The sequence below is a fragment of the Bombina bombina genome, chromosome 4 (genome assembly GCF_027579735.1).
Source record: "Bombina bombina isolate aBomBom1 chromosome 4, aBomBom1.pri, whole genome shotgun sequence".
In the NCBI taxonomy this organism is placed as follows: Eukaryota; Metazoa; Chordata; class Amphibia; order Anura; family Bombinatoridae; genus Bombina; species Bombina bombina.
The window spans coordinates 905,364,105-905,390,738 of NC_069502.1; the positions used below are offsets into that span (position 1 = coordinate 905,364,105).

The 26,634-nt window shown below is 36.9% G+C and overlaps 1 protein-coding gene across 1 annotated transcript in view; it reads left to right on the forward strand.

Moving 5' to 3' along the window:
- Positions 1 to 449: 449 nt before the first annotated feature.
- IYD (iodotyrosine deiodinase) overlaps positions 450 to 26,634 on the forward strand; it is a 105,567-nt gene continuing 79,382 nt past the window's right edge. Inside the window, exon 1 of the mRNA XM_053711830.1 lies at positions 450 to 675. Within this exon, the coding sequence (XP_053567805.1) occupies positions 492 to 675 (184 nt within the window). The 5' untranslated portion in view covers positions 450 to 491. The remainder of the gene's footprint in view (positions 676 to 26,634) is intronic.

Here is a 26,634-nt window from a genome sequence, read left to right on the forward strand (position 1 = left end):
AGCATTCAAACACCACACCTTCTCAGAGAGCCAGCAATACACCGCCAGTTCTCTGAGCTTGAAAACTGGTGCAAGGGAGTTCACAGGATATGTCAGTATGCCTCTGAAAAACAGCAATAACTTTTACTAGAAGAATTTTTGCTAATGAAAGTATATTGCAAAAATTCTTCTTGAAATGTAGCCAGAAACATTTCAATTTTCCCCTTTGTATCCCTTTAATGCAATTCACTGTATTTGCAGATATTATTATCTGGCTTATTGTAACTTGCTACACATTTTTGTTTATGAAAACCAGTGTGAAGCTACTTCATTTCGCCTCACTGAAGCATACAAATGAAAAGCACTTGTTCCAGAACAAAGTCTGTTGTGAAATAATACCCAACTTCTATTTGTCCTGGAAAAGTTACTCCCCTTTTTGCTTGTCCTTGATTATGAAACAGAAACAGTAAAATATATATATATACTGCAGACGGACAGCTGTATGGCTGACCATGGCATTTTTTTCCTCATTAACACCTGTATTTGCAGCCATTATATGTGTTTTATTTGTGATGATATTGAAAAGCATGAGAAAAACAAGTAAAAAAGTAGAAGATAAGAAAAGGAAAACTGAATCTCGCCCATGGGTGGATGAAGATCTTCAAGACAACACTGATATTCAGCTAGAAGAAGAAGGTATGGCAGAAATAATATGTAACATTGAGCTCAGCTTCTAGTACATAATAAATATGTGATTTAAAGGGACAGTCAAGTCCAAAAAAAAACTTTCATGATTTAAATAGTACATGTAATTTTAAACAACTTCCAAATTTACTTTTATCACCAATTTTGCTTTGTTCTCTTGGTATTCTTAGTTGCAAGCTAAACCTAGGAGGTTCATATGCTAATTTCTTAGACCTTGAAGATTGCCTCTAATCTGAATGCATTTTGACCACTAGAGGGCATTAGTTCATGTGTTTCATATAGATAACATTGAGCTCATGCACGTGGAGTGACCTAGGAGTGAGCACTGAGTGGCTAAAATGCAAGTCTGTCAAAATAACTGAACTAAGGGGGCAGTCAGCAGAAGCTTAGATACAAGGTAATTACAGAGGTAAAACATGTATTATTATAACTGTGATGGTTATGCAAAACTGGGGAATGGGTAATAAAGGGATTATCTTTCTTTTTAGACAACAAAACTTCTGGTGTTGACTGTCCCTTTAAAGGGGCATGAAAGTCAAAATTAAATTTTCCTGATTCAGATAGAGAACTTAGTTTTAAGACACTTTTAAATTCACTTCTATTGATTTGCAGCGTATCATATCCGACAGACATCGCTGAATGCGGACAGCATACGCTGTTGGCATTTAGCATTGCACAAGCAGTTCTAGTGAACTGCTTGTGCAATGCCGCCCCCCTGCAGATTCGCTAGCTAGCAGGAGGTTTCAATCAACCCGATCGTATTCGATCGGGTTGATTGCTGTACAACGCTCAGAGGCGGCGGATACAGTTAAGGAGCCGCGGTTTTAAGACCGCTGCTTCTTAACTGCTGTTTCCAGTGAGCCTGAAGGCTTGCACGGAAACAAGGGGAACAGGGGCCATTCGGCCCTTGTTAAATCGACACCATTGGCTGCACACTCTAGTTACCTATTTATTACTGTCCCTAAGTTACAACATGGCAGTGCCCCTTTGTTTTATAGACACTAAACTTTACACTTATTTTGTTAATATTTAAACAACTAGTGAAACTTTAAAAAAAAAAAAAAAACATCTACATGTTATTCCCAGACTAATTTTTTCTTTCGAATGCATCATTCTATCTAGCATTTATTTAGTATTTAATGTCTGTTCAAGCTAGCTTCCAGTAGTGCACTGCTGCTCTGAAGCTGACTTTAACTATGTGTTTAATTCATTTGTAGGTGTTAAACACATACCGTAGTTATATACAATCAGTAGTACTGTGATAAAATGCTCTAACATTTTCCTTTTGCATTTTTTCATGTCTTTAAACTCCCTGCTAAACCAGAAAGGATCTTCCAGGACTGTAAAATCACAGGTATTGCGGACAGCAATGAGACCTCACTATTTCTGCAAACCTCACGGCCTGGGGCATGATGCAGATATAGCGAGGTGTTACCACTGTCAATGAGACATGCGCTATTACATCCCTGTATGGGCTACAGAGACGTTGGCTGTCATTAAGGGGTTTAAAGTCAAAATGAAACTTGTATGATATTGTGTACAGTTTAAAAAAAAACTTTCCAATTTTTATTATAAAATGTGCTTCTTACTCCTAGTTTCCTTAGGTGAAACGTAACTCCTTTCAATGAGGACATACTGAGGTAGATTTAGAAGCGTGCACATGTCTTCAGTCCTATATGCAGTGGTGTATTTCGTTTTTGTGCTGCAATAGGCACTGTGAAATCTGCTGCCCCCCCCACTACCCACCAATTTTAGCGTATCTTTACGTATTTCTCACAATAGGAGGCCATAGACACAAGGAGAAGTCATGTACCACCACTAGACATATTTTCCCCAGGGGCGAAACTACAGGGGGTGCAGAGGTCGCAGGTGCGACTGGGCCCCTGAGGGTGGGGACCCAGCTTAAAAAAAAAAAAATAATAATTTTTTATTTTTTATTTTTATTTTTTTTATAAAAAACGTTAACCTACCACTGCCTGCACTGATATCATGTGAGTGTGACATGACTACAGGGGTTAGTGTTTCTGTTTTACCCATTGGTGTTTATGTGTGTGTATGGTGTGTGTGTGTGTATGTATGTGGCTGTGTGTGTATTTATGCATGTATGTGTGTTTGTGTATGTTTGTGGAACCAGCAAATTACAGACCTTGTTACTACAGCATGGGGGGCAGGGGGTAAACAGTGTCACTATACAGTACCACTATATACAGTATGGGGGGTGGACCATATCACTGACTACTGTGGTCACATTATAAAGTACTGGGCGGGTAGGGTCAGGCCAGCCATCTCACCGGCAGATTACAGACTGTGTCACTAACTTACTATATACAGTACTGGGGGGTTAAATAGTGTCACTATATATATATATACAGTAATAGGGGGTCAGACCATCTCACAGACTGTGGGCACAGGGTACCTCCTTTTGCAGACATGTAATCTGATTCACATTTTTTTCTGTGTTAAATGTAAAAAAAATATATATATGTATTAAATTCACCTTTTTTTGGAGGGGGAAGGGGTGGTGGGGGGGCCCTTCTTAGATTCTTGCACCTGGGCCTTGTGGTTTCTAGTTACGCCTCTGATTTTCCCCATTGATTTGTAATAAAAACAACATTTGGAGAGCATTCGAGTGGGAAGGTGTCGTGCCATAGCTCTACCCCTCAAATGTGCAGCCCCCTTAAAGCAAATTGTCATAGGAACAGGCCTAGTTGTCTCAGGCCAAAATACATATGTATAGATTTGTAATAAACATTGTTGTAAATAATTGCTGTCAAGACACGTGCACGCTCCTAAGCCTACCTTAGTATGATAATGTAATAAAATGAAAAGGGTGCTCTACAGCTCACAATGCAAATAAATCTCAATGTTTAAAATAAGGAAATATTTTATATAGACCATATAGAAAAAGGAGAAGTCATGCACCACCACTAGACACATTTTCCCCATTGATTTGTAATAAAAACAACATTTGGAGAGCATTCGAGTGGGAAGGTGTCGTGCCATAGCTCTACCCCTCAAATGTGCAGCCCCCTTAAAGCAAATTGTCATAGGCACAGGCCTAGTTGTCTCAGGCCAAAATACATATGTATAGATTTGTAATAAACATTGTTGTAAATAATTGCTGTCAAGACACGTGCACGCTCCTAAGCCTACCTTAGTATGATAATGTAATAAAATGAAAAGGGTGCTCTACAGCTCACAATGCAAATAAATTTCAATAGATCTCAATGTTTAAAATAAGGAAATATTTTATATAGACCATATAGAAAATATATAATAAAAATAATATACATAGTAGATACATAGTAGATAAGGTTGAAAAAAGACTGAAGTCCATCGAGTTCAACCTATACAAATCTAAAATACTTACAAAAAGCTCCAGTTAAGCTTAAATAACCCCATTAAAATGTGACCCATTTAATACTAGCAATCATATCCATGAATTTTGTTTATATACAGAAATTTATCCAGACTATTTTTAAATGTATCTATGGTATTGTCATTCACTACCTCCTTTGGTAATGAGTTCCACAATTTTATTGCTCTTACAGTGAAAAAACGTTTCCGTTGCAGGAGATTAAATCTCCTTTCCTCCAACCTTAAATTATGACCTCTTGTCAGAAACAATTTTCTTGGAATAAACAGAGCTTCTGCCATCTCTGTATATGGGCCTTGAATATATTTATATAAAGTAATCATGTCACCTCTCAAGTGCCTTTTTTCTAAAGAAAACAGACCCAATTTGGCTAGCCTCTCCTCATAGGTAAATTTCTCCAATCCCCTTATTAGCTTTGTGGCCCTTCTCTGAACTTTTTCTAGTTCTGCAATATCTTTTTTAGCAATTGGTCCCCAGAACTGCACTCCAAACTCAAGGTGAGGTCTTACCACGGCTTTATATAATGACAGAATTATGCTTTCCTCCCTTGAATCAATGCCTCTTTTAATACATGCTAGTATCTTATTAGCCTTTGAAGCCGCTGCCCTGCATTGTGCACCCATCTTTAGCTTGTTATCTATTACTACTCCCAAATCCCTTTCCTCCTGTGTTTGGCTAAGTCTTGTCCCATTTAAAAAATACGTAGCCTGCTTATTTTTACTTCCAAAATGTAGAACCTTGCATTTTTCCGTATTAAATCTCATTTTCCATTCACTTACCCATATTTCTAATTTTAGCAAATCCCTTTGTAAAGAGAGTTCGTCCTGCTCTGACCTTATGACCTTACTTAATTTAGTATCATCTGCAAAAATAGAGATGTCGCTATTTAATCCTTGCTCCAAGTCATTTATAAAAATATTAAAAAGAACAGGGCCCAGTACTGATCCCTGGGGGACGCCACTGATTACCTTTGTCCAATCTGAGTATGATCCATTTACTACTACTCGTTGCTCCCTATCTTTTATCCAGTTATTTATCCATGAGCTAACATTTTCAGCTATTCCCAGTCCCTTAATTTTGTGCATTAATCTCTCATGTGGCACTGTATCAAATGCCTTTGCAAAATCTAAGTATATATATATATAATAAAAATAATAACAAATAATAACAGCAGCAATATATTAAAATAAAAGATAGTACCAGCAGCAATATATCAGCGGCAGTATATGCATATATCTATAAATAAAGAAGATAGCAACAGTAATATATCAGCAGCAGTGTATTCAAAATATAATATATAACCAATATTAAAAATCAGGGACGTGTCCCTTAAATTTGCTAGCATAAAGTTAAAAATACCATCTTATTTGAAAGTCCAAAAATACCACCTTATTTGAAAGTTCAAAAAGCCATTCTGTTCAGGTAAGTCTTTCCGACAATACGGATATATATGCCATAAACTAGATTTCACAGTTCCAATGTGTCACTATGTGACTGTCCCAATACTCTCAAACAGCTATGCTGAATATAAGGGGCCCCATTACATATGTGGCGTCGCCCGCAAAAGCCGGCAACGCTGGCTTTAGCGCGGGTTTGGTATCCTATATACAGCGCCGCATATAAATGCGGCACATATATTTCACCCATCATTTCTGATTTGAATAGCCAATAGAATTTCAGTAGCTCTTATCCTATTGGCTGATTTGAACAGCCAATAGGATTTCAGTAGCTCTCATCCGATTGGCTGATTTGAATTTGAAGGCTCAAATCAGCCAATAGGAATTCAAGGGACGCCATTTTTAATCGCGTACCTTGAATTCCTATTCAGTGTACGGCGGAGATCGTATGAAGAGGATCCTCCACGATCCATGGCTCCACGGTCGCCGGTCTTCAGTTCCAGGCTCGCTGGTCTTCAGTTCCAGGGTCGCCGGTCTTCAGCTCCGTGGTCATCGGTCTTCAACTCCACCCTGGAAGAAGAAAGAAGAGGTCGCTGCTTGGAAGAAGACTTCACCGCCTGGAACAGGACCTTCTCCGCCGGACTTCAGGACAGGTAATGACCACTTGGGGGTTAGACTTAGGGTTTTTTAAGTTTTTTTTTGGGGGGGTTGTTTTATTTAGATAGGGTGGGCAGAAAAAGAGCTGAATGCCCTTTTAAGGGCAATGCCCAACAAATGCCCTTTTCAGGGCAATGGGTAGTTTAGGGTTTTTAGTGTTAGGCTATTTTATTTGGGGGGGTTTGGTGGGTGAGGGGGTTTACTGTTGGGGGGTTTGTGTATTTTTTGGAAAAAGAGCTGATTATCTTGGGGCAATGCCCTGCAAAAAGTCCTTTTAATGTCTACTGGTAGTTTATTAGATTAGGGGGTGTTTTTATTTTGGGGGGCTTTTTTTTGTAATTTTCTTTATTTTTTTCTGTAATCTTAGATTTTTTTATTTTCTGTAATTGTAGCTTAAAGGGAAAGTCTACTCCAGAATTTTGATTAGACTGTCCCTTTAATTTATACTTAGTTTATTTGTATTTTTAAAGTAGTGTTATTTTTTTTAAATTTAATAGTAACTTTAGTATTTGGTTAATTAGGTCATTTGGGTTCATTTAGGGGGTGTTAGGTTAGGGGTGTTAGGTTAGGGGGGTTAGGTTAGAGGTTAGGTTTATTGCGTTGTGGGCTTTGGCAGTTTAGGGGTTAATACTTTAATAGGTTTATTGCATTGTGGGCTTTGGCGGTTTAGGGGTTAATACTTTAATAGGTTTATTGCGTTGTGGGCTATGGCGGTTTAGGGGTTAATACTTGAATAGGTTTATTGCGTTGTGGGCTATGGCGGTTTAGGGATTAATACTTTAATAGGTTTATTGCGTTGTGGGTTAATGGCGGTTTAAGGGTTAAACGTTTTAATAGGTAGTTTCCGATGTTGGGGTTGGCGGATTTAGGGGTTAATAATTTAGTTATTACTTGCGGTGTGGGTTTGATGGCGGATATAGGAGTTAATACACTTTATTAGTTATTGCGGTGGTGTATTGCGGTTGACAGGCAGACATTGTGCATGCGTTAGGTGTTAGTTTATTTTTGCAGGCATTTTCGGGCATTACGGTGCTCCCATACTCAGCGGAAGGCTTGCTACGGCTGCCTTTTATGGAGAGGTAAAAATGGAGTAAGATTTCTCCATTCTCGCCACGTAAGTCCTTGCGCTGGATATTGGATACCGATTTATGGGAGTAAAAATTGCATGCGACGGGTGAAATATACGTGCCGCATTTATATGCGGCGCTGTATATAGGATACCAAACCCGCGCAAAAACCATATGTAATGGGGCCCCGCTAGTTTATCCGACTTACGGCACTGAATTTCCGACGGGGGTTTATGTAATACCCCGATGTGCGAGGTGAAATTACGGGCGGCGCGGGTTGCAGCACTTGCACTGAAGCCTGTGCCATATATGTAATCGCGCCCCAGAACAGAGCCTCTTTGGCTAAAAGTTGGGAAACATAGACCGCTTTAACGTTACCTCACCACAGCAAGATTGCAATCCCTCCTTGAAAGGAAAAAGAAACACGCAGCTTCTCACATCGCTTTCTCTCAGTTCCTCTCAGCGTTTTCACTTGTGGTATTTTTACCTTTATGCTAGTAAATTTTATATTATTTTTATTATATATTTTTCTATATGGTCTATATAAAATATTTCATTATTTTAAACATTGAGATCTATTGAAATTTATTTGCATTGTCAGGTGTAGAGCGCCCTTTTCGTTTTATTACATTATCCTATTTCATTCTTTAAGCTTGTGAGGACTGGAGCTTATTAGAAAAGAGGCCAGACACCCCCTGCTCCTTCCCTTCGCCCCTTTGAATACCTATTCTATCTTAGTATGCTGTCATGGAAAGGAGCTACGTTTTAACAAAGGATTCCAAGAGAAAGGTAAATTTGATTATATAAGTCAATTGGAATTTTTGATTATTTTTTTATTTTTTATCTGAGCCATGAAAGTTTAATTTTGACTTTGATATAACTTTATCTATCTAATCTATAATGATATACATATAACCAGAGGAGGACTGGAGATTTTTGGCCTAGGGGGCACGTGCAATCCAGTGGCTCAGGTATTTTTACCTAAAAATTTAATATTTTATATTACATGAAAAACCAGCTGCAGCAAAACACAAAATAAATAATAAAGTAAGACTGTTTACACTTATGGGATTTCAGATTCCTCTGCATTAGTAGCAACTCCATGGTTATCATGTTATCCTTTCTGCAGCACTCATATAGGGCAGCGTACAGCCTACAGATATTTTTTTTATTACTGACGGCACTAATAATAGCTAAAGTAAAAAGCTGATTGGATTGTGCACACTTTAAATGTGATGCGATTACCCTATACGGTGATTTACAGGGCAGCCAGTGGCGCATTTAGGTTTTGTGCTGCCCTAGGCACTCAAAATCCTGCTGCCCCCCTAAGGTTTTAGGCCCTTGTTGGTCAAGGAGTAATATGATTTTTTTAGGCATTTCCAAAATAAATGTTCACACACAGTTAAACACATACAAACATGCGCATACACACACACACACACATCTATCTATTGCTGCAATATACATAAAAACAAACAAACAGATTTCTTGAAACAATACTTCCACAAACATAATACTAACTGCTGAAAGCCAACAGAACTAAAGGCAATAGCTAGCTGAATAATAAAAAGGTTCAGAGCTACCCCTAAACTATAGGTTCCATGGGCTGTCTCTTATTATACCCCCTTAGAATGTAAGCTCTTTGGGCAAAATCTCGCATTATATACCAATATAATACTTCTAAAATAACTGTACATTTCTTACACATATACTGTAGTTGCCCCACCCAATCTGCTGCCCTAGGCAAGTGCCTTGTTTGCCCCAGGTACATTCTATGGGCACACCTATAACAATAAACTGCCACCACTGTGCCTGCATCTGCCCTGATCTCACTACCAACGGAAGCCTGGGGGACAGATGCCACCCTACCCAGTCCACCTCTGCATATAACTAATTAACTCTCTTTGATTGATGTAGAACATGGATAGTAGCACTAAAACTTTTATGATAACAAACGTTTATGAGATATTCTGCTGAGTGAAAAGAAGACGTGTGCATTAGGATCATTTGTTAGTATCCAAATGCGAGGTGGCTCTTTTCGGGACCGGATTTAATCTTGTAAAAGTGCAACATACAAAGATGTAGATTTTCACGTCTAGTAATGAGTATAAGTTTGACTGGTCATTTGAAAACAGACTAACAGTTTCTGCAAAAGCAAAACTGATAGAGCAATAAATAAGGGACATTAAACGTCTTGAATTTTATTATAAAGTGTATACTTCTCGTAGACTCTGTAGAGAGGCCAAAATGCAGCATCTATAACCTAGGTTTCTTGAAAAGGCTGCAAATCAAATAGCTGGTTTGTGAGATTTACAGCTTTTTAAGAAAACCTAGGTTACAGATTTTGCTTTTTGGTTTCTCTAGGGGGCGCCAGACAAGCATAATTTTTACACCAAAGCAAGCAGTGTTTAAAGGGATATTCTGGTTAAAATGTATATGTACATAGATTAAAGGGACACTAAACCCAAAAAATTTCTTTCATGATTCAAGTAGAGAATACAATTTTAAACAACATTCCAATTTACTTCTATTATCTAGTTTGCTTCATTATTTAGCTATCCTTTGTTGAAGAAATAGCAATGCACATGGGTGAGCCAATCATATGAGGCATCTATGTACAGCAACCAATCAGCAGCTACTGAGCATATCTAGATATACTTTTCAGCACAGTATATCAAGAGAATAAAGCAAATTAGATAATAGAAGTAAATTAGAAAGTTGTTTAAAATTGCATGCTCTTTCTAAATCATAAAAGAAAAAATTGGGATTTCATGTCCCTTTAATTACATTTTTAAATAGAAACATATTTGCAATATACATGTATTGGCAAAAATTATTCTATTAAAAGTTATCACTGTTTTAGTGTTAACATTTGTCTCTGCATTGAATCATATCTAGATATTCTCAGTGCACCAACATTTTAAATAATGCAGCTGCTCAGAGTGCTAGGGGGTATCATGTCAGCAATTAACAAACTGCGTCATTACCAGATGGTACAAGCACCTTAGATTCTCTGAGCTAGTGTTGTGTTTAAAATGCTGGTGCACGGTGCATACTTAAATACACATTTGAAACAGCTATAGCTTTTATTAGAAGCATTTTTGCCAATACATGTAAATTACAAAAATGTTTCTATTCCAAACTAAAATTATTATCATTTTTATTATTATTATACTTTATTTATAAAGCACCAACTAATTCCACAGCTCTGTCCATGGGTACAAAAGATAAAAGTACAACAATATAATATTTTTAAGAAACAGAACAAATTTTATCAAAAAAAAAAATACAGGAGGAATTAAGGGCCTTATTCCAGTGGGAGCCACCTGGATTTTAATTTTTGCTGGAATGTCCCTTTAATGCCACTTTTAAAGGGACGTGAACCCCAAATTTGTCTTACATGATATCGATAGAGCATACAATTTAAAACAACTTTACAATTTACTTCTTAGTTTAATACTCTTGGCATCTTTTGTTGAAGGAGCAGCAATGCACTACTGGGAGATATCTAAACATCCAGCGAATGAATGACAAGAGGTATATATTTGCCGCCACCAATCAGCAGCTAGCTCCCAGTAGTTCATTGCAGCTCCTGAGCCTACCTAAATATGCTTTTCAACAAAGGATATAACGATAACAAAGCAAATTATATAATAGAAGTAAATTGGTAAGTTGTTTAAAATTGCATGCGCTATCTGAATCACGGAAGGTTATTTTTGGCCGAATGATCCCTTTAACACAAGCTTAATTGGAAAACTGAGCATAACACACATATACCAACCTCCACTATCAAATAGCCACTAAGCTGAGCCATATTCTGCATTTTAATAGATTTTAGAACAAAAGTTCACACCCTGATTCCAAAGGTCAAGTATGGTCTATATTTTTATAATAATTAGACATAATGGGCAGAGTGAATGGACAAAATGTTCTCTCTGGACTACCAATGTGTCTGTTCCCAAGTTACAATGTAGTTATTTTATTCTATTTTTCTGAAAGTATTTCTCGATCTTGCATAGTTCATAATGAATTGCTACATTATTATATATCTGATAACAAGTACGGCAAACACAAACACAATAAAACCCTTGACTCAAAACTTTCTAGCAATCCTCATTGTAGATCAATCTGCTAATTTGTAATTTGTTTTATTGCAGATGTCCAACTCTCATAAAAGGGACAGTCAAGGCAAAAATAAACCTTCATGATTCAAATAGGGCATGCAATTTTAAACAACTTTCCAATGTACTTTTATAATCAAATTTGCTTTGTTCTCTTGGTATTCTTTGTTGAAAGCTAAACCTAGAAGGCTCATATGTTAATTTCTTAGCCCTTGAAGGCCGCCTCTTATCTGAATGCATTTTTAACGTTTTTCATAGCTAGAGGGCATTAGTTCATGTGTGTCATAGAGATAACATTGTGCTCACGCATGTGGAGTTACCTAGGAGTCAGCACTGATTGGATACAATGCAAGTCTGCCAAAAGAACTGAAATAATGGGGCATCCTGCAGAGGCTTAGGTACAAGGTAATCACAGAGGTAAAAAGTGTATTAATATAACTGTGTTGGTTATGGAAAACTGGGGAATGGGTAATAAAGGGATTATCTATCCTTTTAAAAAACTCCACGGGCATGAACACAATGTTATCTATATAGCCCACATGAACTAGCAGTCTCCTGTGAACTTGCAGTCTCCTTATAATGTGATCCACATGAACTAGAAGTCTCCTTATCATGTGATAAGAGGCTGTCTGTAGTGGCTTAGAAACAGGCAGAAATTTAGAGGTTTAAATGGTATAAAGTATATTAATGTAACCATGTTGGCTGTGCAAAGCTGGGGAATGGGTAGTAAAGGTGTCATTTATCTTTTTAAAAAATAACAATTTTAGTGTTGATTGTCCCTTTAAATGCTGATTTTTAAAGGACCAAAAAATACAGCAGAATTGCATAATCAATAAATGCATAATACGACCATGCAAAAGCACTTACTGTTTGTTCCCATTAAGCTGTAATTAGGTTTGCGCGAGGTCGCAAAGCAATAAATATAGCGTCGGAAGCAATTTCGTTTATTGACTGCTCCTTATGGCAAGTTATACCTCAATATACGGCTCTGGAAAATATTTTTGCGTCCCATAGAAAGTATTAGGAGCCGTTAAGCAATAACTTATAGAAGGTTTCCAATAAAAGCGCAAACCGTTAATACACTGTCGGATGCTGTTGATACATTGAAAAAAAATTACACCCAGCTCAACTAGGTGTAAAAGGAAAAATTAGTTTTTTGAGACCCATTTCCCATTTAAATTTTAAAACAATAAAATAAGTGTATTTTTGTTTTTGTTTATCTTTAGAGGTGATCACACGTAAGAAGCACAGACGTTAAACGTAAATTTGATAGTGCAAGGTCGGGTTACCATAGCAACTAATTGATTTTCAAGAAATCAGACGTTGGATGGAAGCGTTAACACAACGTTTACTTACAGCTACACGAAAAGAGCGACTGCACACAATGCGCAAAATATTAAGATGGAAACCTGGTACTAAATTGGAGCCGTAAACTACTTTTAGCTGTCGGCCTCTTCGGTAGCTTACGGCTCCTTTTTATTACGGCTCAATGGAAGCCAGCCCTTAGTTTGAATTTCAAATTAGTAGTAGATTTTTTTTCTGACAAATTTCAAATATAGTTAAAGTTTCCTTCCCACTGCATCATGAGACAGTCATCAGTCAATCACAAAATGCATGAACATATATTCTGTGAACACATGCTCAGTAGCAGCTAGTGCCTCAGAAAGTTTATATATAAAAAAATTGTGAATGAGAAAGTTGTTTAAAATTGTGTGCTCTATCTAAATCATAAAAGTTTAATTTTGACTTAAAGGACCAGTCAACACATTAGATTTGCATAATCAACAAATGCAAGATAACAAGACAATGCAATAGCACTTAGTCAACTTCAAATGAGTAGTAGATTTTTTTATAACAAATTTCAAAGTTATGTATATTTCCACTCCCCTTGTACCATGTGATAGCAATCAGCCAATCACAAATGCATATACGTATAGTCTGTGGTGAATTCTTGCACATGCTCAGTAAGATCTGGTGACTCAAAAATTGTAAATATAAAAGACTGTGCACATTTTTTTTAATGGAAGTAAATTGGAAAGTTGTTTAAAATTACATGCTGTATCTGAATCGTGAAAATTTAATTTAACCTGAGTGTCCCTTTAAAGATTGCTTCTAGAACTTTTCCTGACTAATTTGTGTGGTGAACTCCGCCAAATAACTTTAAAATTTTTAAAACAATTGAAATTCTTTAATATTTCTCTCTGATTAGGTTTATTTCACTGTTGCATATGTTTTCTCTATTATCTTTATATATTGTTTGTATGATCTTTGATTATCCCCCACTTATGAATGTTTAGCTGGTTTGGATGACTTAGAGGAGTTTTGGAGAGGCCTTAGAAGAACCAGAGGGAAATATTTTATAGAATAGTTCAAAACTTTATATTTTATTGTCATTTTAAAGGGACACTTAACTCAATTTTTTTCTTTCATGATTCAGATAGAGCATGTAATTTTAAGCAACTTTCTAATTTACTCCTATTATCAAATTGTCTTCGTTCTCTTGCTATCTTTATTTAAAAAGCAGATATGTAAAGCTTAGGAGCCGGGTTACACTTGCTTATTGGTGGATAAATGTACCCACCAACAAGCAAGCACTATCCAGGGTGCTAAACCTAAAAATGGGCCAGCTCCTTTGCTTTACATATTTGCTTTTTAAATAAAGATAGCAAGAGAACAAAGAAAAATTGATAATGAGTAAGTTAGAAAGTTGCTTAAAATTGCATGCTCTATCTAAATCATGAAAGGAAAAAATGGGTTTAGTATCCCTTTAAGAATGTTTAGCCATATATCATTTGGTATTGCTGAATATCCTCTGTTAACCAACTGAAAATGTAATTTTTTTTTACAGCAACTCATGGTTAAAACATAAAAAAGTAAGATCACTCATTAATTTTACGTTGACTTGAAATCTGAGTGACCTTTACATTATTAGATCAATTATGTTATCCTGTAGCTTTGAACAAAGTAAAACATTAACTACAGTAGTTAAAAAACTGCGATAGAGAAAGAAAAGTAACTTAAATGGACATTCCTCCCCCTTGGAATGTGTCATTAATTCTATTATATATAGATAAAATTACATTAAAGGGACCAAAAGACAAAATTAAACCTTGCTAATTCCGATAGAAAAAGCAATGTTAACACACATTTAAATCAGGATGGATTTGGTTTAAATCTTAACCCCTTAGTGACCACAGCACTTTTCAATTTTCTGACCGTTTGGGACCAGGGCTATTTTTACATTTCTGCGGTGTTTGTGTTTAGCTGTAATTTCCCTCTTACTCATTTACTGTACCCATACATATTATATACCGTGTTTCTCGCCATTAAATTGACTTTCTAAAGATACCATTTTTTTTATCATATCTTATAATATTTCATAAAAAAAATATATATAATATGATGCAAAACTGTAAAAAAACCACACTTTTTCTTTTGACCCCCAAAATCTGTTACACGTCTACAACCACCAAAAAGCACAGATGCTAAATAGTTTCTAAATTTTGTCCTGAGTTTAGAAATACCCAATGTTTACATGGTCTTTGCTTTTTTTGCAAGTTATAGGGCAATAAGTACAAGTAGCACTTTTTTCCCCCCAAATTAGCGATAGTTACATTGTAACACTGATATTTGTCAGGAATCTCTGAATAACCCTTCACATGTATATATTTTTTTAGTAGGCAATCCAAAATATTGATCTAGGCCCATTTTGGTATATTTAATGCCACCATATCACTGCCAAATGCGATCAAAAAAATTGTTCACTTTTTCACAAACTTTAGGTTTCTCACTGAAATTATGCAATTATGGCAATTAGGCAATTATGCAATTATGGCACAAATGCTTGTAAATGCTTCTCTGGGATCCAATTTGTTCAGAAATAACAGGCATTTATGGCTTTGGCATTACTTTTTGGTAATTAGAAGGCCGCTAAATGCCGCTGCGCACCACACTTGTATTATGCCCAGCAGTTAAGGGGTTAATTAGGTAGCTTGTAGGATTAATTTTAGATTAAGTGTAGAGATCTGCCTCCCACCTGACACATCCCACCCCCTGATCCCTCCCTGACCCCTCTTTTCCCTCCCCCACCTCACAATTGTCACCGCCATCTTAAGTACTAGCAGTACTAAAATAAAAGGCTTTTTTTTTTTAAAAGATTTTTTTAAAAATTTTTATATACATAATGCTTAGTTTGATCCCCCCTTAGCCCCCAACCTCCGGATCCCCTTAAACAGCTCTCTAACCCTCCCACTCTACCTATTTGCCACCATCTTTTGTACTGGCAGCTGTCTGCCAGTACCCAGTTTGGTCAAAATTTGGCTTTTTGTTAGAATTATACCCCATTTTTCTGTAGTGTAGCTGCCCCCCAATACCCCACCCCCTCCCAGTCCCCTTTCCCAAAAATTAATTCTTTATTTTCCCCTCTCCCTCCTTCACTGTATACTATACTGCACTGCCACAACCAGATCACAGCTGAGAGGAAGTGAACCAGCAATGGGCCATCCACCCGCCTCCCTCGTATCCCTCCCATGCCACCATCGATCGACACCATCGCTGGCCGATGCAGAGAGGGCCACAGAGTTGCCCTCTCTGCATTGGTGTTCTTAAAAAGGGTATTGCAGTGATGCTTCAATATCGAGGCATCACTGCAATACCCTGAAAGCATCTGGAAGCAATCACGATCACTTCCAGCGTTTGAAACCCCAGAGGACGTGCCAGACACGTCCTTAATCATTAACTGACACTTTTTTTAGGACGTGCCTGGCACGTCCTCAGTCGTTAAGGGGTTAAGGACACAGCTTCAGTTTCCTCAATTGTTTAATGATGGAATAATTCCATCATTGGTCATTAAGGTGTTAAATAACATTTATTTAAATCACTAGTCAGTAAGACTCAATTTAAATCATGGTTTTCTACAAAATGCCTGAGGAAACGGTCCTTTACGGACTGAGAAACGCGTAGCAATTAAATACTTGTTTTTAGACAGACCCGGTTTTCTGTGCCTTTTTAATATTACCACAGTTTGCAGTGGTTATACCCAGTTTGGTTTTTATCCCTTTGTTCCATACACTGACATTGGAAACTCGTTTGGAAACAAGGCTGATCGTGTGAGCAGCTACCCTTTTGGGATAAACAACACAGCCCTTTGGACTTCCACAGTGGCGATCCGGCTCACCAGACGATACACAGCCGACTCCATCTACCTCATCTGACCCACCCACAGGTCTCCCAGGTGAGACCCCCAGCGTACTGACTGCTGGTCCTGAATGTCAGCCTGCCTGTATGCACCCAGTTGGTTCTAGGTGCCACTCCACTTGTGAGTAGATTTTATTATAACTACTGTTTTCCAGTTTTCCAAACTGATTCACACTATGTTGGCGCCCCTTGTTTTTCTATCCTCCTAGATTTCCTGATTCATCACACCTTGGATTCAAGCGAAGCAAGCCATTTGTTTTGATCCTTTGAACTTTTGTTCTTTTATATATCCTTTACATTGAATTTGGACTTTTTATCTCTGAACACTTATCACATATTGGACTTTTCAGTTTTTTGAGTTTAATCAAATTCAACTGTTCACATATTTTGTTGCAAGTCTTTAGTTCTTTGCAATATTCCAACTGATTTTTTGTTTAGGTATCACAATTGTTTCATGATTTTTTTGCTTATGTATCACAATTGTTTCAAGTCTTACGGTTTGTAACAAGTCACACATTCTCCTTTGATTAACAAGATTTCACTCAATCATATACACATATACACCTCTACTCTCACATACTTATCTGTCACGGTTCAACTCACACGATACCAGAGGAATTTCATTCACATCAACACAATTTCTATCAACACTACAGCGCGTCCCCTTAGTTTTTTCTTATAGAAAATACTTCTATACTTTAATTTTTTATAACTTTTCAGATTATGTTTCCAGTTATATCAGAAATTACTAATTTAGCTATATACTATTAGTAATACCTAGATAATTATGAAATCATTGAGAGGTGAACTATCTCCAGATTAATAGGTTAATCATTCATATTTAATCAGCTGCACTTTATTAGAAGGAAAAATAAATCATTACCTTAATAATAACAATTTAAATAGTTTTATTTAACTGAAGAAAAAAATAACCATTACCTTAATAATATCAATATAAATAATTTTATTTAGCTAAAACAATACCATTATCAGGCATGTGCATATGTGTACAAACGAGTGCCGAAAAATGCCCACTGCCAGCGGCATTTGGTTCTGTTTTGAGCCAGATTACGTCTTGTAAAAGAACAAAGGTCTGCATTTGCAAATTGTGTCTTATCACGGGCTCACACAGTGTGTTCAGCAAGCTCCCTGTAGTGCATCGCTCTTCTTTCAACAAAGGATACCAAGAAAAAAATATTTGGAAATGCCCAGATGAGAAACATAGAACTTTTTTCTCCACATCCCCTACAGCGTAAAACAGTGGCTCCAGGAAAGATATGCTTTAAACATGGTGGAATCAAATACCAAGGCATCAAAGGGACAGTCTACAAAAGAATTGTATTGTTTTAAAAGATAGATATTTCCTTTATTAACCATTCCCCAGTTTTGCATAACCAACACAGTTCTATTAAGGAATTATCTATATTGTGTGCGTTTCTAGCGTACCTTTAGCTTGAGAGTGAAGTGAACGAATGTATGTTTGGGAACATCTAAATTTGAGGGCTCTGGCTAATAAACTACCTACGTAATTTCCATCTGTGTCAAATCCTTGTTACATTTTAAGTGCTTGCTTCTGTGACACAAGCTTAAGGAGATCATTGATTTTCCTCCTAGCCTTCCGTAGAGCTAGAGAGTTGATCTAATCTAGTGGATTTATTTTATGTGCATAATCTAATCTAGATAGTTTATCCGCAAGTCCACTAAATTCCTTCCAACTCGTCTGCTTTCATTTTAATTACTACTCCACAAATGAAGCATTTATGCGAATCCCATAAAATATGGGGCTTAGGAGTTCAAAAGGAAAAACTCTTGTAGGGAAGTTTCAATGTGTTTAACAGCTAGCGGGTCTGCTAGAAGTATAATCTTTATTATCTTGTTGCCAGGTCTGCCTGAGTGTATGCAGTGGCGGCTGGTGAATTTTTAGGATGGGGGTGCACAAGACCCTGCCCCTATTAGAAAGCCATGCCCCTTTGAAAAAACACGCCCCTTTTTAAAAACCACGCCCCTTTTAGCAAGCCACACCCATTTTTAAAAGCCACATCCCTTTGCGAAAGTCACGCCCCTCAAATGGCCCCACCAATTTCAACCAGCAGTGTTTTTGGTCATCGTCTTCTTGAAATATCCAGCCACTGCCTGGGGGTAACTTCAACTGAAGTTTGTGACTGATTCCTCAACATTATTCTCAAGTATCTGCTGATATTGAGTGGAATCCATGAGACCATCAACAATATTACCAGTAGTACAGGTCTTTGGAGGTGGTCTGTGGGCTGTTTTTGAACGTTCTCAACATCCTTTGCCTTTGCCTCTGGCCCTCTCTGATATTTTACTTGCCCTGCTACTTCTGGCCTTAACAAGAACTGTGCCTGTGGTCTTCCATATCCTCACCATGCATTGCTCACTGTGTTCCTCACAGTGGACACAGACATCTTAAATCTATGAATGCATACTCTTCAGTACAGCCATGTTCACGTGCGACAGTGCACAAATGGAGGAGCCTACACTACCTGCCCATGTCTAGTCTTAAAATATACATGATGGTGCTCAGTTAAATTATATAATAACATATATATATATATATATATATATATATTAACCAAATGATTAATTAAAGCTGCAAAATAATAAGAATATTGAATGTACATTTATGAAAACATATATATTCCTGGATTTAAAGAACCTTCCACTTTATAGAGAAATACAACCACATTTCAATTACTGTTGCCCCAGCCCCCAGTGTTCAATATTAGGCAATGCAACCAAAGGCCTTGGCAACATGAAGATAAATACACCAACATTTTACTTTCTAGTACAAAAGAAGATTTTTTCTATTACACTAGTGCTTAATAATTTACTTCAAAGGTAAACATTAAAACAATGTTTATAACTCAAGTACAAGTTTTGTAAATCAAGTCAATCCGCCTGTCTTTTTTTGAGGCAAATAAATCAATAACATTTTCGTTGAATTTAGGAATGTCATTTATCAATTGTTTTTCAATTGTCAGCATGGCTAGAGCGGTCAGTCTTTCCTCAGTCATTGTGCTCCTTAGAAATGTCTTAACTCGTTTTAAAGTTGAGAAACATCTCTCAGCCTCAGCAGTTGTCACGGGAATAGTTGAAATAATTTGCAACAGTTTGTAGGTCTCCGAGAAAGTACTGTCCAAGTTATTTTCAATTATAAACTGTAGAAGACTAATGGCACCATTCATGTTTCTGAAATCTGATCTTCTGTAAATTACTCCTAGTTCAGTTTTCAGGCGATCTTTCTGTAATGTGTGATAAACAGCTGATGTTTGGTCAAGAAGCTGATTTGGAAAAATTTTCTCGTAATCCGCAAATTTTTCCGCTTGCAGGAGAGAAACAGCCGAGTAGTGAGTTATAAAAGAAAATCTATCTTTTACTTGATTTGTGATAACATCGCATATCTCTTTAGCTGCCACAGTCTGAGCAATGTGAATATTTTCTCTCTTCCTTTTCCTAGATGTTTCCTCTGTTTCTGATATCGTCATGGTCACTGTGTCCATTCTATTCCTTTCGTTTTCCATTGTCTGCTGGAAAGTGTTAATATGTTTTGTAATAAGTGCCGCATCTGTTTGTGTTTTCTGAAGTTGGTTGTATAACACATCTACATGTGGCATAATATTGTGGAAAACTGTAAGCCAAAACACGAATACCGAGTCTTGTAACATACGCCGAATAGCCCCTGCTTGATTTATAGCTATTTCTTTTTTCGATGTTGACTCTATTTTTTCCATGCATTCAATTAACTGTTCCCTGTTTTCAAAAACTGTATTGACGGTTCGACTCTTGAAATTCCACCTGGTGGCTGAACCATGAGGTATCCTTCTTTTAACAGTTTCATCTAGAATAGCTATCCTTTGTGGTGAGTTACTAAAAAAGTTAGTAATGTCACTTAGATTTGAAAAAAATACTCGAACTTGTTGATTTTGACTGCTTGCTTGGCTGACAATTAAATTGAGCTGATGTGCGTAGTAATGCACAAAATGTGCATTCTTATAGGTACGTTTAATTATAGCCTGAACACCTGCATGCTGACCACTCATCACGCTTGCACCGTCGTAACTCTGCGATATCAGTTTCTCTGGGTTGTCTATAACTTTTTCCAAAGTAGCTTGAATACACGTAGCTAAAGATTCTGCATCATGTCCAGCTGGATTAGTGAATTCCCAGAATCTCTCAACCGGTTGTCCATTACCTATAATGTATCTAAAAACAACAACCAATTGGAAGGCAGATGAAACATCAGTAGTTTCATCTGCTATCACTGCTACAAAACTTGCATTTGAGATTTCCTTCTTTATTTGGTTCTGGCAAACAGTAAGCATACAGTCTAATAAATCGTTTTGAATTTCTTTTGACGTTCCTTTAAAAACAGTGGCACTAGCGAGATGTTCTTTTAGAGATGCATCAAGCTCTGCTGAGAAGTTTATAAGACCTCTGAAAATGCCTGGATTTAATGAATCATCGCGTTCGTCATGTCCTCGAAGTGCAAGCTCAAATGCGCCGCAAAATAAAATACAATTAATTATTTTGGAAAGAACATAGCGATTTTTCGTTACTTGCTCATTATGTTTTTTAATATTCAAGCGATATGCACTGTCAAGTTGTTGCCGAATATCAACCCTTCCTAGCAAATTAAACTCTAATGTGGAGTTTAAATGTGATTGGGAGCAATTATGTTTATTTGTTTTTTGACTTAAATGTGATAAATCGGCGACACCATAACTCACCCAGCTTGAATCCCCACTTTGTTTTGCAAACAGTAGACAATAAAAACAAAAGAGCCTGTTTGATAATTCACAACCACAAATCCATGGATATTTATCATATACCTCGGGTTTGAATTCTCTTTTGTAATCTCTAGTTTTACATTTTGTCACCTGGGTAAGGTTAAGCATAGGTGTTGGCCTGAGCATTTTAATTTCAATTTTTCTTTCAATGGGCAACGTTGAAAAATGTAATTGCTTTAGCTCAGACACACTAATTTTACTAAGTGCCATCTTAACTGTTAGTTTACACACAAAGAACAGTCCTTTGCTCTTATCTAATATATACCTTGTATGTAGGTAGCTCTGCAGCTGTTAGAAAATATACAACTCAACTTGAAGTAATAATTTAATAGTTTGGCGGTTGTTATGTAATATATAACTTGTAGGTAGGTAGTTCTGCAGCTGTTAGAAAATATATTAAAAGTTTAATAGTTTTGTGGTTGTTATGTAATATATAACTTGTAGGTAGGTAGCTCTGCTGCTCTGCAGCTGTTAGAAAATATACAACTCAACTTGATGTAATAGTTTAATAGTTTGGCGGTTGTTATCTAATATATAACTTGTAGGTAGGTAGCTCTGCAGCTGTTAGAAAATATACAACTCAACTTGCAGTAATAGTTTAATAGTTTGGCGGTTGTTATGTAATATATAACTTGTAGGTAGGTAGCTCTGCAGCTGTTAGAAAATATATTAAAAGTTTAATAGTTTTGTGGTTGTTATGTAATATATAACTTGTAGGTAGGTAGCTCTGCTGCTCTGCAGTTGTTAGAAAATATACAACTCAACTTGAAGTAATAGTTTAATAGTTTGGCGGTTGTTATCTAATATATAACTTGTAGGTAGGTAGCTCTGCAGCTGTTAGAAAATATATTAAAAGTTTAATAGTTTTGTGGTTGTTATGTAATATATAACTTGTAGGTAGGTAGCTCTGCTGCTCTGCAGCTGTTAGAAAATATACAACTCAACTTGATGTAATAGTTTAATAGTTTGGCGGTTGTTATCTAATATATAACTTGTAGGTAGGTAGCTCTGCAGCTGTTAGAAAATATATTAAAAGTTTAATGGTTTTGTGGTTGTTATGTAATATATAACTTGTAGGTAGGTAGCTCTGCTGCTCTGCAGCTGTTAGAAAATATACAACTCAACTTGATGTAATAGTTTAATAGTTTGGCGGTTGTTATCTAATATATAACTTGTAGGTAGGTAGCTCTGCAGCTGTTAGAAAATATATTAAAAGTTTAATAGTTTGGCGATTGTTATGTAATATATAACTTGTAGGTAGGTAGCTCTGCAGCTGTTAGAAAATATATTAAAAGTTTAATAGTTTTGTGGTTGTTATGTAATATATAACTTGTAGGTAGGTAGCTCTGCTGCTCTGCAGCTGTTAGAAAATATACAACTCAACTTGAAGTAATAGTTTAATAGTTTGGCGGTTGTTATCTAATATATAACTTGTAGGTAGGTAGCTCTGCAGCTGTTAGAAAATATATTAAAGTTTAATAGTTTGGCGGTTGTTATGTAATATATAACTTGTAGGTAGGTAGCTCTGCAGCTGTTGGAAACTATACAACACAACACTAGTAGGCAACGGCAAGTAGTTTTGCGGTGCCGGTTGTTATAAAATATACTGCAGCTGTTAGAAAATATCAACTACAACTAATAGGTAATATCTTATAATAATTATAATAATATAGCTCACTAGAGATAAAAAAAAAAATCTTAAATATGTCAGTTTACTGCCTAATTTTAGTATCGGCAGCAGCACAGCAGTTTTTTAAAAAAAAAACTTGTACCTTTTTTTTGCTAAACTTCTAATTGCAATCTGCTAATTAATCTGCTAAAATACTTAAATTAAATGTATTAATGGTAAGCAACCGTGACAGCCGTCAACGGTCAACAACTAGTAGTATCAACAGCAGCACAGCAGTTAACTGCTTTTTTTTCAAAAAAACTTTTACCTTTTTTTGCAAAACTTCTAATTGCAATCTGCTAATTAATTAATCTGCTAAAATACTTAAATGTATTAATGGTAAGCAACCGTGACAGCCGTCAACGGTCAACAAGTAGTATCAGCAACAGCACAGCAGTTAAATGCTTTTTTTAAAATAAAATTTTTTTTTTTCTTTTTTTGCAAAACTTCTTATTGCAATCTGCTAATTAATTAATCTGCTAAAATACTTAAATGTATTAATGGTAAGAATAAGAAACCGTGACAGCCGTCAACGGTCACAACTAGTATCAGACAGCAGCACAGCAGATGTTAACTTTTTTTGCAAAACTTCTAATTGCAATCTGATAAAATCTGCTAAAAAATATTATTTTATTATTCCCAAATTACTCCACTAGTCCACTAAAGAACTCCCTACCTAAGTACTCTAATCTGACTGTCTGAGAGACTGTATCTTTTTTTTTTTTAAAGCAAAAATAAAAATGACCTTTTTTTTTTTTCTCACACACACAAATTAATAAGCTGCAGGCCTGCAGCAAAATATATTTTTTAAGGCAAGATTCCTTGGACCTCCCTACCTTCCCTACCCTGTCTGACTCTGTCCCTGACCTTGGCCTTCCTTCCCTATCTAATGTCTGATCTAACTAACTCAGTCTCTGACTGCGAGTCAACAATAGTCACAGACTCAGTGAGGCAGCACTGCAGTAACCACTGTAGAAATTAGTACACTATGTAGATTCAGATTGTTTTTGTTTTAAGAAGAGAGGCAAGTTGTACACAGAGCTCTTAAACAAGGCTCCTATCCGCTCAACGGCTATCTCCTCAATGCGATTTTCGCGCCGTTGAGGGGGAGGAGCCTTGTGGGGGCCGTCACGTGTACGCAGCAGCGTATCAGAGGCAAGCTCAGGCAGACTGTGGGAGGAGGCAGAGCACAGGCTGAAGTGAATCGCACACTTCAGCCTGTGCGGTTAAGGCTCTATTACAGTTGCCGGGCTGGGAGGAGCTACGCCTGCACAGTGATGCATAGAGATCACTGTGCAGGATAGGGGCTCTCTGTTCGCACGTGCGAACAGGTTTAGAATAGGAGCGGTCAGGTGACTGGCGTGGGCGTGACGGCACGCGGCGCACAAGAGACAGCAGCCGCAGTGCCTGGGGCTGGGCTGGCTGGCTGGTCGGGAGAAATCAGGAGGAGGAGACTGACTGACGCGGTGTGGGTCTGCCTGGTGGTGACGTCAGTGCAGCAGTCTGGGCTCTGCTCTGTCGTCCGGCGTCCGCCCGGTCCTAGCTCCCCTCCTGTTTGAGTTAAATACATGATGTGTGAATGTGATGATATTATACACAACACAGCCTGTCTGAGAGCCTGCCTTTAAGCCTTAACTTTATTATACCTACATTATGTGCTGAAATGATTATTTATGACACAATAATAATGATAATAAAAAATAAAATTATATATTTTTTTTTTGGCTTTTTTTTTTTTTCTCATGTTTTTTTTTTTGGCTCATTTTTTTTTTTCCTCTTTGCCCCTCTTGCCCCAGGGGGTTCACGTGCGACTGTGCACAAATGGAGGAGCCTCCACTGAGTGTATGACTGAAGTGCACCCCTCCATAAGAAAGGGGAGCAGGGGAGGTTGTGTCTGAGGAAGAGAGCCAGGTTTCGATGAGGGCCAAGAGGTTAAGGGAGTGGGAGAAGAACAGGTCATGGATAGAAGTAATTTTGTTACATAGTAAACAAGTGAATGGAGTGTTTTTGCCTTTTGGAGACTTGGGATAGCTATTAAAGGGACATAATACTCATATGCTAAATCACTTGAAACTGATGAAGTATAACTGTAAAAAGCTGACAGGAAAATATCACCTGAGCATCTCTATGTAAAAAAGGAAGATATTTTACCTCACAATTTCCTCAGCTTACCAGAGTAAGTTCTGTGTAAAAAGTTATACTCAGCTGCTCCCTGCTGCAGGTAAAAAAAATAATTTTTTTTAGAAATGAACAGCAGCCAATCAGCATCAGCAGTGCTGAGGTCATGAACTCTTACTGTGATCTCATGAGATTTGACTTAACTCTCATGAGATTTCATAGTAAGCTTCCTTTACCTGATTGGTGAAATAATATGAGAGTTCACGATGCTCATCCCTTCAGTTGTCCCGGGACAGACACACTAATATGCTGCTTAGAAATCCTTTACAATGGGAGGTGGCTACTGAGGATTTTTTGAGGTAAAATATCTTCCTTTTTTACATAGAGATGTTCAGGTGATATTTTCCAGTCAGCTTTTTACAGCTATGCTGCATCACTTTCAAGTGTTTAAACATTTGGGTATTATGGCCCTTTAAGTTATGTGTATTATTTTATTAGAGTTTCTATAAGGTGTGTGTTATTGGTTAAGGGAGGGAATGAAGAAGGGTCCAGGAATAGGAGAGCTTTCCCCTGATGATAAAATTACCAGGATGGAGAAAAAGAGTAGGTGAGTATGAGATCTGTAGGAGTGTGAGTATTTATGTATGGTGGTGCAGTTTAGTGACAAAGATTTTAAAATTATAAGTAGTAAGCACGAAATAACGGGTCTAATGGTGCCAGAGGGCCATTGTAGCCTTATAATCTGTCCAGGTAGTTGGTATATGTCGGGAATTTGTTAAGATGTGAAGTGCTATATGGTTAAGGATAATATAATCAACCCTGTAATAATAACTAGTAGGGGGGATAGTGTAATTCTTAGTATCCATCTAGATGTTGGCATCCTCCTCTTTCCACACTTTACTTTTCAACACATAACTCCCACTTCTTCCCTAATCTTTAAAAAACGTCACTTTGGGGATTGCTTTGCGTTTAAAAATACTGACACCGTGTTTTTAGTAGAAGGATGGGAACTATGAAAGTGAGTAGGAACATTATGATGAAAAGTCTAGGTTCTTTAGTTTGTGGGTCTCTTGCAAGAAGAGAATGTCACTTTGTCTTTAAGATAGATTTGTCCTATTTTGGGATAAAATACATTGATCTTTTAGTCTAAATGTTGGTTTAGACATAATGACAGTGTCAGATGCCGTGTGAGATAAGAGAAATTAAAATGTGGCGCTCTTTAACAGAAAGTAACATATTGAACTTAACAAGGTAAAACAATTATCTAGAATAATATGCATGAGGTCAGGGGCCAAGCCTGTCTTTATATGCAGTAATGAAATTAAGAAAGAACAGATAATAAGCAACAGTAAACTAGTACATTAGAAAGGATATGGTAAATTCAGGTTAGCAAAAGCTATTAAAAAATATACACCAGATCAAAGATTATACTCTTCTCTATATTCAAGAACCTAAAAGAGAGGAGCATAATGCATAGGAGAACAGTATGCAACTATGCTAAGACAATAATGGTACTCACAAGCCAGCTCAAACATAGATAG